General features: G+C 36.6%; 1 protein-coding gene across 2 annotated transcripts; it reads right to left on the bottom strand.

The window, feature by feature from the left end:
* Positions 1–603: 603 nt before the first annotated feature.
* Positions 604–15382, bottom strand: slc1a8a (solute carrier family 1 member 8a). Of its 2 annotated transcripts, XM_058790597.1 has the most exons (11): positions 15239–15382; positions 13001–13080; positions 12690–12905; positions 11481–11523; positions 10067–10274; positions 9878–9977; positions 7569–7802; positions 4833–5027; positions 3451–3585; positions 3161–3261; positions 604–1681 (listed from the first exon to the last, which is right to left on the bottom strand). In XM_058790597.1, exons 1-11 carry the CDS (start codon positions 15380–15382, stop codon positions 1524–1526), a joined length of 1614 nt encoding a protein of 537 aa, XP_058646580.1. In that variant the 3' UTR covers positions 604–1523. The 2 variants fall into 2 exon arrangements, with proteins under 2 accessions (XP_058646580.1, XP_058646581.1); XM_058790598.1 differs by lacking the exon at positions 604–1681 and having other exon boundaries at positions 2653–3261.
* Between the last annotated feature and the right edge of the window lie 868 nt (positions 15383–16250).

Below are 16250 nucleotides of genomic sequence, written 5' to 3'. Positions count from 1 at the left end.
TATATTTTCCTCAGTATTTTTCTTGTTTTCCAGTACAAACATCCTTGAATTAGCATATTTACTTGATATGCAAATTTTAAAAAAAAGTGAGTGAAGTGACATACGGCCAAGTATGGTGACATACTTGGAATTTGTGCTCTGCATTTAACCCATCCAACGTGCACACACACAGCAGTGAACACACACTCGGAGCAGTGGGCAGCCATTTATGCTGCGGCGCCCGGGGAGCAGTTGGGGGTTTGGTGCCTTGCTCAAGGGCACCTCAGTCGTGGTATTGAGAGCGCTGGACATTCACTCCCCCCAACCTACAATTCCTGCCGGTCCGAGACTCGAACTCGCAACCTTTGGATTACGAGTCTGACTCTCTAACCATTAGGCCACAACTTACCCATATTGATGTATGCAGTCTTGTTTTCTGCAAATATGAGTTCATACTTAAATCAAGAACGAATGTCTCGTCAGTGGGGTACGGTCCGGGAACTTGTTTTTCTTTTGAATTAAGTTGAAGTTTCTCAGAAAACAAAACTTTGTGACATTTTGCTTCATAATATATCACGATTTAAGACTTGACATTTGCATTGGAAAACAAGACAAAAATGCTAAGCATGAACATCACTTTTTGCAGTGTGATCAGAAGCTAAAAAGATTTGATACAAAAAGTATGTTGCACGTTGAATGTAATTAGGCCTAAAGGCTGTAATAATTGGGTCAGCTGTGCTTTAGAACATGGTCATGCGTCTGTTTTCTCCCCACTGAATTAGTTTCGGTGGTCATAACCTCTGAATAGCTAATTTGTCATTAATGTTCTTTGGGCTGATCATCCTGAGCTCTTAAACCTGAAGCAAGCAGCTCTATCTAATCAGGCGTAAGCTCTGCTTGTTTTCTTCGAAACCAAATCCGATGTTAACCATCTGTCCTCACGTGCATGGCATTTCTCATAACATCACTGCACATTAGACATTTTTGTATTTTGTATTTTTTTTTATTACAAATATATTGCAAGTTCATTACACAAAAAATCAATAATGCAGATGTAAAAAAAAAAAAAGAAATATTTGCAAATCAGTCACCCGTGTTGTTGCGCGTGATGCCAGATAATTGGCTTTTGACTGTGCATTTTAAAACATTGCTCAGTTTCCTTCCCTGTTACCTTTAGGAAGTTGTTGAATGATGTCACTGCATATCTAGATCATGTTTTGACCGTAACATCAGCCTGAACCTGAATGATAAAATTCCTGAATGCATGCCAGCATGCAATAACTGCTGTACCTCCAGCAACAGAGGCAACAAAAGCAGAGGGAAAATAAATAAATAACATGTTTGGCCTGTCCTTGTAAATAGAAGAATTTCCCTCGAATAGGGAAAGGAACGCTGCCTAAATGTATTCAGCTGTACAAAACAGCCAATATTAATCAGTTTTAAAAAGTGGAGACGGAAGGACCAGAGAAAGTGTTCGTTCAGTACTTCTTTATGGCACAGTGGTAGAAATGAGGTTCGTGGATGTAAGGCAATCGTCTGGTGATTCAGACCTGACATATATTGTAGTAGACTGTGGGTCGTTCAAAAACTGTGTCCCCAACCACCTCGAATATACAGTCTTTCCCGGCTAGCAGCGGTACTTCAGTTAAAGGCACATTCTCCATGTTTTGAGCCGTCTGGCTGTCCTGTCCAGCTCCATTTGCTTTCGCCTGACAAAAAGAAGGTCATGATGTAGCATTGAATATAAACTAAAGTTTCAACATGATGCTAAAAAGCCTTTGAGATTTGTAAATGGGTCAATGACATGTAAGAGTAAGATATATATATATATATATATATATATATATATATATATATATATATATATATATATATATATATATATTTTAGGGGTGGCACGGTACACAGATGTCACGGTTCGGTATGCACCTCGGTTCGGGGGTCACGGTTCGATACGATTTCGGTACAACGGGGGGGAAAAATCTTCTATGCTCAGTTTCTTTTCATTTATTTTGAACAGACAGTAGTGCAAATTACAATTTTTTCCATCGAGATGTGAAAATACTAAATATTATTACATGTTATACATATATAAAATGTTTTGTTTTCATTGTGAGTGTACACAAATAAAATCAGACCTTTATACAGTGATTATTAATAAGACAATACGTGTTTAAAGTTGATCATCACATCAGTTCCAGCATTGCTAACTTGACAGTGCAGTTGGTACTTTATCAAAATAAAATACAGTGAGCCAAACATCAGCGCGCGCGCCTCTGTGTCACCGCATCAGAATCAGCACATGGTGACTGTCTGGGGGCTTTGTTTTCAAGTGCGCAACTCATGGCATTCGCTGTTCTTCTGCTGGCGGTTATCAAACAGCGTTGTATTACTGCGGGCGCCCCCTTCTGGATTGGGGGTGAATTGCCTGTATTCGTCGTAAGGCTTCATGCACCGAACCGAGATATACCGTGACGCTTCGGTACGAATACATGTACCGTCAACCCCAATATATATATATATATATATATATATATATATATATATATATATACACACACACAGTCATAAGGGTAAATTTTTTGAAATTGAGGTTTATACATCATCTGAAAGCTGAATAAATAGGTTTTCCATTGATGTATGGTTTGTTAGGATCGGACAATATTTGGCCGAGATACAACTATTTGAAAATCTGGGATGAAATAAATTGCCTATAAAAAAAGTTCTTAGCTATGTATATTACTTATCAAAAATTTTATTAATTTATGGTAGGACATTTACAAAATATCTTCATGGAACATGATCTTTACTTAATATCCTAATGACTTTTGGCATAAAAGAAAAATTGATAATTTTGACCCATACAATGTATTGTTGGCTATTGCTACAAATGTGTGACTTAAGACTGGTTTTGTGCTCCAGGGTCACATATATAAGCAGTGAAGCAGTTTTGTTCAAATAGTTTTCCCACAAAGAATTTTGTCAAAATACTGGATAAGTTTAATTTTTTATTCTATTCTTTCGAGAAACAAGCACAGTGCTCTACTGTTTGAGCTACAGAAAGGTTATATGTATGAACTTTGTTTTGAATGTATTTTTAAATGAATTCATAGATACAGAAGAGAAAAAAAGATTGCCATGTCATTGCCCCAAATACTATGAACAGAAAGCAGATGTTAGCTTACCGCTCTGTCAGGTGGGAAGTCTTTTTGACACAAGTGACCAATGATTCCAGCTGCCAGAGCGTCTCCTAGTACATTGATCATGGTTCGAAAGCGATCTCTTTAAACCAGAAGGAGTAGAAGACTTTATTCTTGATTCTGTTATCACTATTTCCTTCATGCATTGTTTTAGTATTCACTCTTGTTAACATTTACTATTTATTCATTTGATTACAGCTGATTACAGCTATTAACAACTGTACTTTTTTTTCTTTTCTAGCAGATAAAAATGGCAGTTATCTCAACTTACAAGATCCAATCAATGGCCACAATCAGCGTGATGTCATCCGCTGGCAATCCGACGGATGTCAGCACTATCACCATAGTCACAAGGCCTGCCTGAGGGATTCCAGCCGCACCTATGCTGGCAGCGGTTGCTGTTATGCTGGAGGAAACCAGAACAGTAAGATTATTATGATTTTTATTGATTCCTGATAGAACTGATCATGCTAGATGAGCTGATCTAGTATCTATTATGATATCAGATTATGTATTTTAAAGATAGTTAAAATTGCATGCATAACATTTGCTGAAATTACATTTATTTTACATAATATTTACTAATATTTAAGAATTATTAAATATGAAAAAAAAAGATTAAAAAAAATCTGTAAAATAAAGAGACTTTTTTAGATGGTAACTTCTTAATTCTGTAATTGTTATAGTATTTTTCACAAATAAATTGTTAAAAATATGAACATAACCCTTCCTTTGATACATGGCTAAAAGAAGTGTTTACTTGTATTAAATTGGACAAAATTAGACTGTCACTCACTGGTTCTTTAAAGACCTTTGACAAAGTGTGGCGCCCCTTTTTAGATTATCTGCTGGCTAACTGTCTTGATACTTAAGCTGAGCATTAATATATAAACATACATTTTTGTACCTGTTTTTTTTTTTTGTTTTTTTTTATTATTTGTTGTGTTTTGTTTTTTCTCCCTGTGGGAAGTTCTAGGTTGTTGAGGGAGGGGAATGTTTAGTGGGGTAGTATCAGTAATACCATGGAAGGATAATTGTATAAAATTAATGTTGTAATTTGTTGAGTTGGTATTCCATGCATAAAATCTAATAAAGAAATTTGAAATAAAAATGTGAACATAAAGGAAGTATTCTGTAACCAACAGTGCACTCAGTGATTGGATAAAGTGCTGCATAGTTTGAATGCAAGGATGTAATGTTGCACAGTCACACAGACAGACCGTTACACACGTTTTTATGCAGTCTACAAATTCACATTTCAGAGGATCTCTAAAACTGAATTTCACAAAGTTTGCAAGGTTAGTGAAACTAAACGTTTATTAGATATTTAAAGACTTGTTTAAATGAAATGTGCGTCTGCTGAATGCTGCCTATAGATGAGAAAATATTATAACATTTGTCTTTATGTTACTATTAATAGAAAAGCAAATGCTATAATACTTTTTTGTATACCCTTTACTAACATTGTTTAGAAGTTCTGTGTTATAATTAATAAGTCAAAACTTTTAAACAGAAACTAATGAAGACGGGGAACAGGATCTCTGTGCACACAGGTGCTAGCGTTCTCAGCACTGTCAAAATAAAAGTCTCAATATTTCGGTCAACCATTAAACCTGACTATATTTGGTTACATCTTTGCCTGTCTGCAAGTACCTGATGGTGACCAACTGTCCGAAATCCAGTTCGTACTCATTGACCTGGGCAATGAAAATAGCAGCGACTGCTTCATACAGCGCCGTTCCATCCATGTTAATGGTGGCTCCCACTGGCAGCACAAACCGGGCAATCTGTCTGTCCACTCGGCAGTTCTCCAGCAAACATTTCATTGTAATGGGCAACGTCGCTGAACTGTGAAAAAGAGAGAATATCTCACGTTTACAAGGTCATGAGGTCAACGCATGTTTCTACTTAATTTAATGGAGTTTGGACAAGCCACTTACGTATACATTTATTTATGTTTTCATGTATGTATGTACAGGTGCATCTCAATAAATTAGAATGTCGTGGAAAAGTTCATTTATTTCAGTAATTCAACTCAAATTGTGAAACCCGTGTATTAAATGAATTCAATGCACACAGACTGAAGTAGTTTAAGTCTTTGGTTCTTTTAATTGTGATGATTTTGGCTCACATTTAACAAAAAAACACCAATTCACTATCTCAACAAATTAGAATATGGTGACATGCTAATCAACTCCAAACACCTGCAAAGGTTTCCTGAGCCTTCAAAATGGTCTCTCAGTTTGGTTCACTAGGCTACACAATCATGGGGAAGACTGCTGATCTGACAGCTGTCCAGAAGACAATCATTGACACCCTTCACAAGGAGGGTAAGCCACAAACATTCATTGCCAAAGAAGCTGGCTGTTCACAGAGTGCTGTATCCAAGCATGTTAACAGAAAGTTGAGTGGAAGGAAAAAGTGTGGAAGAAAAAGATGCACAACCAACCGAGAGAACCGCAACCTTATGAGGATTGTCAAGCAAAATCGATTCAAGAATTTGGGTGAACTTCACAAGGAATGGACTGAGGCTGGGGTCAAGGCATCAAGAGCCACCACACACAGACGTGTCAAGGAATTTGGCTACAGTTGTCGTATTCCTCTTGTTAAGCCACTCCTGAACCACAGACAACGTCAGAAGCGTCTTACCTGGGCTAAGGAGAAGAAGAACTGGACTGTTGCCCAGTGGTCCAAAGTCCTCTTTTCAGATGAGAGCAAGTTTTGTATTTCATTTGGAAACCAAGGTCCTAGAGTCTGGAGGAAGGGTGGAGAAGCTCATAGCCCGAGTTGCTTGAAGTCCAGTGTTAAGTTTCCACAGTCTGTGATGATTTGGGGTGCAATGTCATCTGCTGGTGTTGGTCCATTGTGTTTTTTGAAAACCAAAATCACTGCACTCGTTTACCAAGACATTTTGAAGCACTTCATGCTTCCTTCTGCTGACCAGCTTTTTAAAGATGCTGATTTCATTTTCCAGCAGGATTTGGCACCTGCCCACACTGCCAAAAGCACCAAAAGTTGGTTAAATGAGTATGGTGTTGGTGTGCTTGACTGGCCAGCAAACTCACCAGACCTTGTCAAGAGGCAAATGAGAAACAAGAGACCAAAAAATGCAGATGAGCTGAAGGCCACTGTGAAAGAAACCTGGGCTTCCATACCACCTCAGCAGTGCCACAAACTGATCACCTCCATGCCACGCTGAATTGAGGCAGTAATTAAAGCAAAAAGAGCCCCTACCAAGTATTGAGTACATATATAGTAAATGAATATACTTTCCAGAAGACCAACAACTCACTAAAAATGTTTTGTTATTGGTCTTATGAAGTATTCTAATTTGTTGAGATAATTAATTGGTGGGTTTTTGTTAAATGTGAGCCAAAGTCATCACAATTAAAAGAACCAAAGACTTAAACTACTTCAGTCTGTGTGCATTGAATGTATTTATTACACGAGTTTCACAATTTGAGTTGAATTACTGAAATAAATGAACTTTTCCACTAATTTATTGAGATGCACCTGTATGTATGTATGTATGATTTTATTTATTTAGGAGTTCATCTAGGGCCCTATGATTTCCACAATGTTGAAAATGCAGACCGAATCACAGAATCCAGTCATAAAAATGGAATTTATTGTATAACGCGGAATGTCACGGAATTTGCAAAATTTTAGATGGATAAATCAAATCAAAACGTGATATGGAGTAATGTCTGTGAATATTAAGTCACAAAAAGACTATTTAAATAGGAATCCTGCACTACAAACAGAAACTTAAAGGTCTTCGCAGCAACCTGTCAAAATAAAAGTTGGGGTTAACTTGAAGAAACTGTGACAGAAATTACTTAATGTAATGATAGTAGTACTATTACTACTACTCATAAAATTATCAAAGCATTATTTTTTTAAGGAATATTTACCAGAAAGTTTTTTTTTTTTTTTTTTACCAGAATGTACTTTAATATGTAAATACAAAGTATTTCTGAAAATAAATAAATAAAATACATTAATATTTTTTCATAAAATCAATTAATTGAAGATGCTTTTGATTAAAATTGAATGAAACCATTCAAATTGAATCCAGAAAAGTAATGTAAAACAGAGTTTGGTAAAAATAAAACTGAAATTAAGGGAAAAAAAACATTTCATACTTACTTAGGCCTGTTTTTTTGTTAAACCTTTAATAAATTGCAGTTAAATTGTGTAAGCCTCATGATGTCTATTAATTAGAAATGCTTTTCGATTAAAAAAAAAAGAGTATAGAAAAATTAAACTAAAAAAAAAAAAAAAAAAAACAGAATCCAGAAAAATTAAATAATGAAATTTTGGGAAAAAATAACACACAATTTGAGAAAAAAAATAAAACTGATTTCATAAGCTCCTAGTTCTTCATACCTGGAGGATGTGGCGAGAGCAATGACCATGGCTTGCAGAAGCCCTCTGATGTATGTGAAAGGGTTTTTCCGTGTCAGAATGAAATAGAAGAATGGAAGCAAAATCAGGCCGTGCACAAACAGGCCTGCCATAACCGTCATCCCGTACCAGCCCAGCTTCTTCCCAAGTGTGGAGGGATCACTCATGTCCAGGATTTTGCCTGCCACAAGGAAGATGATCCCAAAAGGAAAATACCTGTTGAAAAATACAGAAAAGCTGGTAGGAATTACTCATATCATTATCAAAATGTGATGACTTTATCTTCAACAGTCAACATGAAAAATTGCTGTCCTGTCATTAATTTGCCACATTGTCATAATTTACTGACCCACATGTCATTCCAAATCCGAGTTCTTTTTTTCTTTTTTTTTCTTTGTAGAACACTTGGATTATATGGACATTTATTGTATGGTTCAATGATTCTTCAAAAGATCTTTTCTGTTCTGTAGAAAGTCAAACAGATGTGGGATGACGTAAGAGTAAGTAAATGACAGAATTTACATTTTTGGATAAACTATGACTAACTATTGAACTCAACATGAAAACTCAACCCATTTTACAACATTTAATGTGCTGCATTTTAAGTAGAGAAAATTAGATGGGAAAAAATGCAGGAGGGTAATTTTTGTCCACTGAGAATTGAAAAAAAGTTGTTATTATTGTTATATACAGTTTTTATTAAAAAACATTTTTTTCTTTGAATAACATGCAGTGATGAATTGTTCAAATTAAGAAAGTATGTATTAAGGGAGTAAATAATGTCCATTTTGATTTCAGTCAATGATTTGGAGTCAAATATAGAAATTGTGTACCCTGCATATTTAGGCCTAAATATAAGCTTTATGTTGCATATAAAATCTCCATCTGTTTAGAACATACAGTGTTAACCTAACTAATACATCTGTCAGTCAGTCATGCGTAGACAGTTAAAGGTATAGTTCACCCAAAAATGAAAATTTTATGTTTATCTGCTTACCCCCAGGGCATCCAAGATGTAGGTGACTTTGTTTCTTCAGTAGAACACAAACTAAGATTTTTAACTCAAACCGTTGCAGTCTGTCAGTCATATAATGGCAGTCAATGGGACCCATGGCTTTGAGAGACAAAAAAAAAACTAAAAAACATATACTACTATGCCAGAGCACGTTGATGCGTAACGCACCGGATGTTGTGAACGCGCTCAGGACAGTTGGATATTGCGGTGGATCAGAGGTAAAAAATGATATGAATACTGGTCAGTTTCTTGCACAGACCAATTGTTTCATATCTTAAGACCTCAATGTATCATCACAAGCTGCAGGGTTTAATTTGGTTTTGTCTGTGTATGTTTTTTTGTCATGCAAAGCCGTGGGTCCCATTGACTGCCATTATATGACTGACAGACTGCAACGGTTTGAGTTAAAAATCTTAGTTTGTGTTCTACTGAAGAAACAAAGTCACCTACATCTTGGATGCCCTGGGGGTAAGCAGATAAACATCAAATTTTCATTTTTGGGTGAACTATCCCTTTAAGATTTCTGTAATAGTACTAATAAACGTATTTTAAATACACAATAACCAGGTATAAATATTTATCAGCAATACATTTCTCATACAACTGAATATTGCTTGTTCCACAGCTAGCCATATTTTAACCATGTTCATTCTTTTTAACAGAATAATTTAAATTGTTTTCACAATGAGCAGATTTATGCTGATTCTAATCTAAGCAATTTGAATTAATGCGTATTGAAAATATGATCATAAATAGAAGCAATTAGTTACGCCATGATTTGAGTGCAGAAACCATACCTGTTTAATTGATTAGTTAATGTTAAAACTCTGTAATCCAAATAGATAGAAAATTTGTATGCAATTCAAATGGGATAAATCTTAAATTTAGGCCTAAATATTTTGTGAAGTGTATGACAGTGTTGTTAGCCCCTCACTAGCCAGCATCATGTAGAAGTGTGTGACATCTCTTAAGCGCAGGTGATCCATAATCTCTGCATGTGCTGAATGACAGTGCGGCTTTAACACACCTTCACACTGGAGGCTGTTATGCACGTGCCAGCTGCAAGCTGGAAACTTTCACTCAGATCCTCAGCTAATGGTATTTGAGCCCTCAAGCTTCTCAATGGCCAATCCTGGCCAAGTGTTGTGTAAAAACAACTTACTGATCTTAATTTCAACAACAAACAGTCTTTGCATGGAACTGCTCCTTTAAAAACCCTAAACTGAATGATTGTTTTGATTGCCAAATGTCTGAGTATGAATGAGTGCTTTCTTACCATACGGCCGCATTAATAATCTTCATCACACACTCATTGATGCACTGGCAAACGTTCACCAGAGGAGCTCCCCGTTCGCCCATTTTACCAAGTAAGAGACCTAAATGAAAAGCCTTTCATTATAGTTCCACATTTGATCGTGATTTCACTTAGTGAAGATGTTTCATTAGGTGAAGGCAGATGTTTTACCCATTGTGGCTGAGAAAATAACAATGCCGAGTACGTTCATCTGTTGGCTGCTGCCTGGACGGGTCTTGTGCTCGATGTCTGGAGGTGGCGTTAGTTCCAACTGCACCGTCTGACCCTTTGGATTGTCTTCATCAGGCATCAGGTAGACATAATTTTGGCGTCCTGTGTTCACTGGTGTTTTTATGATTGGAATAATGTCTGTCTTGTACTGAAACAACAAAATATAGAACTAGGTTTTACCTAGTATTCTAGGTGGTTATGAAGGGAATTTCAGTGTGTTTTAGTACATTGTTATGAGGATGCTAGGTAATTGTTTACTGGCCCAAGTCCATAAAGCCCAAATCTCTATGATATCCTGATCCTACGGTGCAAATCCAATGGATTTTATCATCCACCAGGTGAAAGTCCACAAAGGTATCGTCAGAGGATGCATATATTTATACACAAAAGAGTTTACCAATATTACTATGAATGGGAGAAAGTGCAGTGCAATAGAGTTGCATCAGTGGGGTTCCAAAAGTTAAAAACTCTAGAGTCTTTTTAACAACAACTGGTAAATCTTTAAGGACAGACCTGTTGTAAGCTCTGAGGTTATTAATCGATTACATATGCCTTCATCCATTCACATTAACGTATTTTTAAAATAATCATATTTAATAGCAGAACTTGTGGTGAAAAACTACTTTACCCATGATGCTGTAAAATTTCATCAATCAGAGAGTGGCAGTGAGCAAAGCCCACCAAAAGTGTTCTTTAGCCCCACCCACTCCCATGAAGCACCGCAAATTACGTAATTGAGTCCACTGCGTAGATAGATTGATAGAATAGAATAGAATAGAATAGAATAGAATAGAATAGATTGATCGTTCAATCGATAGATAGATAGATACTTTTATGTGTATTCATCTTTTTCAATTTGATTATGTAATTTGCATTGCTACATGGGAAAAACCAATGCTGCTAAAAAAACAAAAAAATAAAGTGGGCGGGTACTAATGCACTGTATATGGTGAAATAAATCACGCCTTCTAAATAAAAGAGCCAATTGTCAATGTGATGGTAAAATCATAGAAACGGTCAGTGTCCTGAGATGTATGCTTAGGATGCTGGACCAATCTTGCTTTTTAGTGCTTTTTCGGAATAAGAAACAACATTTATGGGATTGCCTCCTGGTAGCTATTTTGAGCGTACAATACAATACTTATTTAAATGAGGCAATACAGAAATTTCAAAACTGCTTGCCAAACTCACATTTAAATAACATATAACCTACTTCAAATCAGCAACAGAACCAAACATTCCAAATATGGCTGCCAAGTGAACTGACTATGGTATTATTCTTGCTCGTAGTACAAACACATTACAGTTTTAAGTTCACTTAACAGCTGTTATCTTAAGGTGTCTGTTTACTCACCTGCTGAAATGTGGCTTCAATGAGATTGGAGGGGATCATATTCCTGAGGATGGAAATGAAGTATAAGTGGCCATATTTAAAGCATATGATGCCTATTCATTAATTGTGTCTTTATGAATATATATTACACCGCATTTATACTTTATATGACATGATGTACACCCTGCTTGAACACTTGAAGTTAGCTATTATCAATATAGCTGCACAAGACTCGCTGTGTTGATGGGCAGAGGGGAGTGGCAGGGTCCTGCACTTCTTTCTTGGCGCTTTGTGCAGATTACTAAAAATACCCTAATCGCTGCTTTAATAGGATTGCACTGTATGGGATGGCCTAAAATCCCCAGACATGGGCAACTCTTCCTATGAATGGCAGTTACAGTGTCCATTAGACTCATTTAATGTATTTTATGAACATGTCTATCAAAATGAGGAGAAATCTACCTGAAAAGCTTACTGAAGCAATACAGCTGCTTTTGTGAAGAACATACTGTTGAAGTTCATTAAGACTGATTTTATGAACCGGTTCAACTGATTAATTGAAAAGATCTAACTCAATGAACAATTCACAGTCACAAATCATGAACAAGCAAAGGAAAGCTAGGGTGAATTGGATTGGGTTCCTCACACAAAGACATCAAATGGCTTCAGAAGGCATATATACTATGCACAAATATTTTTTGTGTAATTTTTGAAGCCTACATGCTCTGGTCCCCATGCTTTGTCATTGCATTTAAAAACTTTATCTTTCTGTGTCACGGAAAAAAGTCATACAGGTAAGAATTTGAGAATAGAACTGTCATGTTTGGGTGAACTTTCCCATTTTGTCATGAAGTCGTGGCCTAATGGTTAGAGAGTCGGACTTGTAATCCAAATGTTGTGAGTTCAAGGCCGGCAGGAATTGTATGTGGGGGGGGAGTGAATGTACAGCGCTCTCTCCACCCTCAAAACTTGAGCAAGGCACCAAACCACCAACTGCTCCCTGGGTGCTGCAGCATAAATGGCTGCCCACTGCTCCGTGTGTGTGTGTGTTCACTGCTGTATGTGTGTACTTTGTGTACGTCACATCACTTTTATTTTCCAAGCAGTACATATTCCAGAAACCACTGAGCCCATATCTAGGCCTACTCCTAAAATCTGCTTGGCTGATATGAATATTAGTTCAGGAACTACAAGGGTGTTGTTACTACAGTTTCTTTTGGACAGTCATACCTGACCAGATCCAGCAGGGCATCTGCAGACGTTATGACTTGTCCACCTCCCAGTCTGCTGTTCTCCAATTGTGCCCCATAGCCAGGTTTGATGATGAGAACGAGTACAATGCCGACCACTACTGCGATGAACGTGGTCCAAAGGTAGTAAGTGACCGTCAGCACCCCCATCCTGCAGCAGGCCTTCGACTCCATAGACGACAGTCCAGACATTAAACTATAGGCAGACAGTAAGAGTTGAGATCTTCACACACTCAGGATAAAGGGTTATTTTGTATAAAATATGAAGATGAGAATGATTCAAATCTCCACCTGGAGGTGATTAGGGGAAGAATCAACATTTTAAGTATCCGCATGAGCAGCTCACCAGGGAAGGAGAAATAGATTTTTGCCTGGGTCACAAAAAAAAAAAGAAGAGCTTATCAATTTCAAAATTTCACATGTAGTAAAAACTTCAACAACAACAAAAAAAGAGCTAATGTTTAGAATACGGTAACACAGGCTTAAATGTTATCTAGTTCTACCACATGTGTTATATTTTGTCATATTTAGTTTGGAATGGTTAAGATTTTTAATGTTGCTGAAAGAACTAAAGGTAAAACGGTAAAAAAAAAATACAGTAATATTGTGACATATTATTAAAATTGAAAATAACTATAATAATAGATTTTAAATGTAATTTATTCCTGTGATGGCAAAGCTGAATTTCTATCAAGCATTACTCCAGTCTTCAGTGATCCTTCAAAAATTACTCTTGATGATTTGGTGCTCACCTATTCATTATTGCTGCTCAATTATTAACAAGGTTTCTTATCAATTTGAAAACAGTTTTTGTGGGAATATATATATATATATATATATATATATATAATTTATTTATTTATTTTTATTTTTGGTGTATAACCAGTTTTTGTGGGAGCAGTTTCTGTGTATATTTTTGTGGAAACTGCAATACTTTTTTCAGGATTCTATGAACAAATTTATATAGTAATGGTGGTGTTTTAATAATAAGAAGAAATGCTTCTTGAGCAGCAAATCAGCATATTAGAATGATTTTCTGAAGGATTTTATATTGCAATAACATTTCACAATTTTACGGCATTTAATGTGTGTGTGTGTCTATATATATAGACACACACACACACACATCCACCAAATAATTTATCTTCCAATACTGAGCCGATTATTCACAATTCTGATGCCAATACAGATAGTTTGGTTTTCTTAAGAAACAACAAAAAACTTTTAATTTGATACATTAATATAATTAGAGGTTAAAATGAACAAACAAATATCAGAGCCCAAACTATTCTATTCAATTGCTATTCATTTTCAGATATAATAATCACACTTAATGTATACAACTCAATTTCACATAAAGTTTTCACATAAGCCCCTCTAGTGTTTTTATATCTAATAACCAACTGTGAGCACTGGATAACACTTGCAAGGTAAATGCAATGTTAAGTGACATTTATCAAAACCTGTTTTGTGGAAACACTGATAGAATGATTACACAAGAGATAATACATTTCTGCAAGTTTATTGTTTTTCAACATACCTTCTTAAGTTCATTCATGTTTATTTCAGGCTATAACTTGAAGAGGCTACAGTGATCTGTCACTCCACATTTAAGAGCATTAAAACGACATTTATTGTTTGAACTTAGCTTTAAAATTTGTTTCTTATCAGAAATAACAATGCACCAACTTCTTTGCAATTAGGCTACTGGATGGGAGACGAACAAATAACTTTTGGTCAAAGGTAAAAACCGCAGTAAACCTGGCGTGAGGTAAGAGTGAATCATAAGATCAAATAGCGCGTTTTTAAGTGGGATCGAATGAATGCTTTACTGAATAATGCTCTTATCGACCAATACCAAATCCCTAATATAGATATAGCACACTTCTCCTCATGCCAGAATTTAATATTTGTTCTTAAAAGTATTATTAAATATATATATATATATATATTAAAAGTATATGTAATAGTACTGATGCTTGCGACTAATGTAACTGTGTAGGATGAATTTGCTTTCCGAGAGAAGCTCATCTGATCTACTTCCCCAACTGTTGCCATTTGCTGTTCAGCAGGGTCAGACGTCACGCGTGGTGAGACTGTCTCTCACGTCAACCTGAATTTGTCTCGACTCAACTGCTGTCTGTCTGGGATTAGATCGCTGAGCACAGATATCCTCAAGCACTAACATTCAAACCAACACGCCTCATTTCATCACAACAAAAACCAACAATATTGTTCTCAGTTTTTATCTTTGAAGTTATTATGAGCTAATAGTAAAAACTGAAAGAAAATTGTGACATTTTCTTTTCACACAGTATGAGTTGCATGTTTTTCTGTCCCCTTTTGATTCAAAAACTATAATAAAAAAATGGAAAAAGATGCATTCAGGTGCACCCATGAAATGCATAACTAACAACTTTCCAATAATTGCAACTTGCATGTGTTTGCTTAATTTCGTCCTTCTGTGCATTTTCATTGACATGTCCAGAGTCATTTATTTCTCTAAAATCCCAGTTTAATAAGCCTTACCTGTGTGGAGAGGCCCAGACCCCTCAGCATGAAGCCCAGGACGCATCCTGTGATCACGGCTAGAACCGAGAGCGTCAGCAGCCCGTTTTGCCTAATGTAGTCCTTCACATACTCTCGGACACCGACCGAGAATATGCTTGCCATGAAGTCCTTCATTCTCTCCAGTGGGGTCTTAGCAGGTCCTGCCGGAGAGAAGAAGACGGCAGGCTCGGGCGGTGCCTCCTCGGCATCTGTGGGTATCAGTAGCTCCTCCATGGGTGAGACACTGCGAGTAATGCAGGAGGGCAAAGCGTAACCTCTTCTAAGGAGGGATTAAGCCATCATGCATCCATCCAGCATCTCAAGACCATGGTCGGGAGGAATTAGGAGGCTAAGAGGATTAGGATGCAGTAATAAAATCTAACACTTCCCTGTTGACAGTGCCATACTTCTGGATTTTTGGCATGAAGTGATGTCAAATAACCCCCACTTTTTGTGCATTTACTACCGTAGCAAACTTTACTAGAAACTTGCAAGCAGGTGTGATGTGGAGCTTAACTGTGCAGAGCTGTGGGCCTCCAGGAGTTTGAGACCACTGCTCTAAAGCCACCAGGAAAATCATCACGTGCCTTCACATGATCTCGTTACGACTGAGTGTCTCTTACGCATGGGCTCAATTAAATGTTTTTTTCTCTGGACAATAGGTTGGCATTGGTACATTTGTCACATTCAGTTAAGTTTCTTGTATTCTTGATACAGCCTGCATTTGACAGACTCTTTGACTTTAACATTGCATTTATTTTTTAGTTCATGCATTCCCTGTGGTCCCCTGGGTTCATCGAACCCACCTTTGCTAGCGCTCTGCTCTACTGTTCGAGTTCCAATAGGTTTTTACACATAATTTACTTCTTTTATTACTTTTATTCACACTTAAATGTGTGATCATTAGTGGTGGGACTCGAATCTTTGAATCCGTTCACTAAAACGATTTATTCAAATTCTTTCAGTGATTTGTTCAGTATGCCCACTTCTG

This window comes from Onychostoma macrolepis, chromosome 11 (assembly GCF_012432095.1).
Source record: "Onychostoma macrolepis isolate SWU-2019 chromosome 11, ASM1243209v1, whole genome shotgun sequence".
Taxonomy (NCBI): domain Eukaryota; kingdom Metazoa; phylum Chordata; class Actinopteri; order Cypriniformes; family Cyprinidae; genus Onychostoma; species Onychostoma macrolepis.
The sequence above is the reverse complement of the archived record's forward strand: the minus strand, read 5'-3'. Positions and strand labels throughout refer to the sequence as shown.

Coding starts and splice junctions, on each gene's coding strand:
- slc1a8a (XM_058790597.1), bottom strand. CDS start 15,382: ATGGCAAGCATATTCTCGGTCGGTGTCCGAGAGTATGTGAAGGACTAC. Junction 9,978..10,066: donor TATTTTCTCAGCCACAATGG/GTAAAACATCTG, acceptor CTTTTCATTTAG/GTCTCTTACTTGGTAAAATG. Junction 1,682..3,160: donor CCCACCTGACAGAGCGGTAA/GCTAACATCTGC, acceptor GTCAGGCGAAAG/CAAATGGAGCTGGACAGGAC.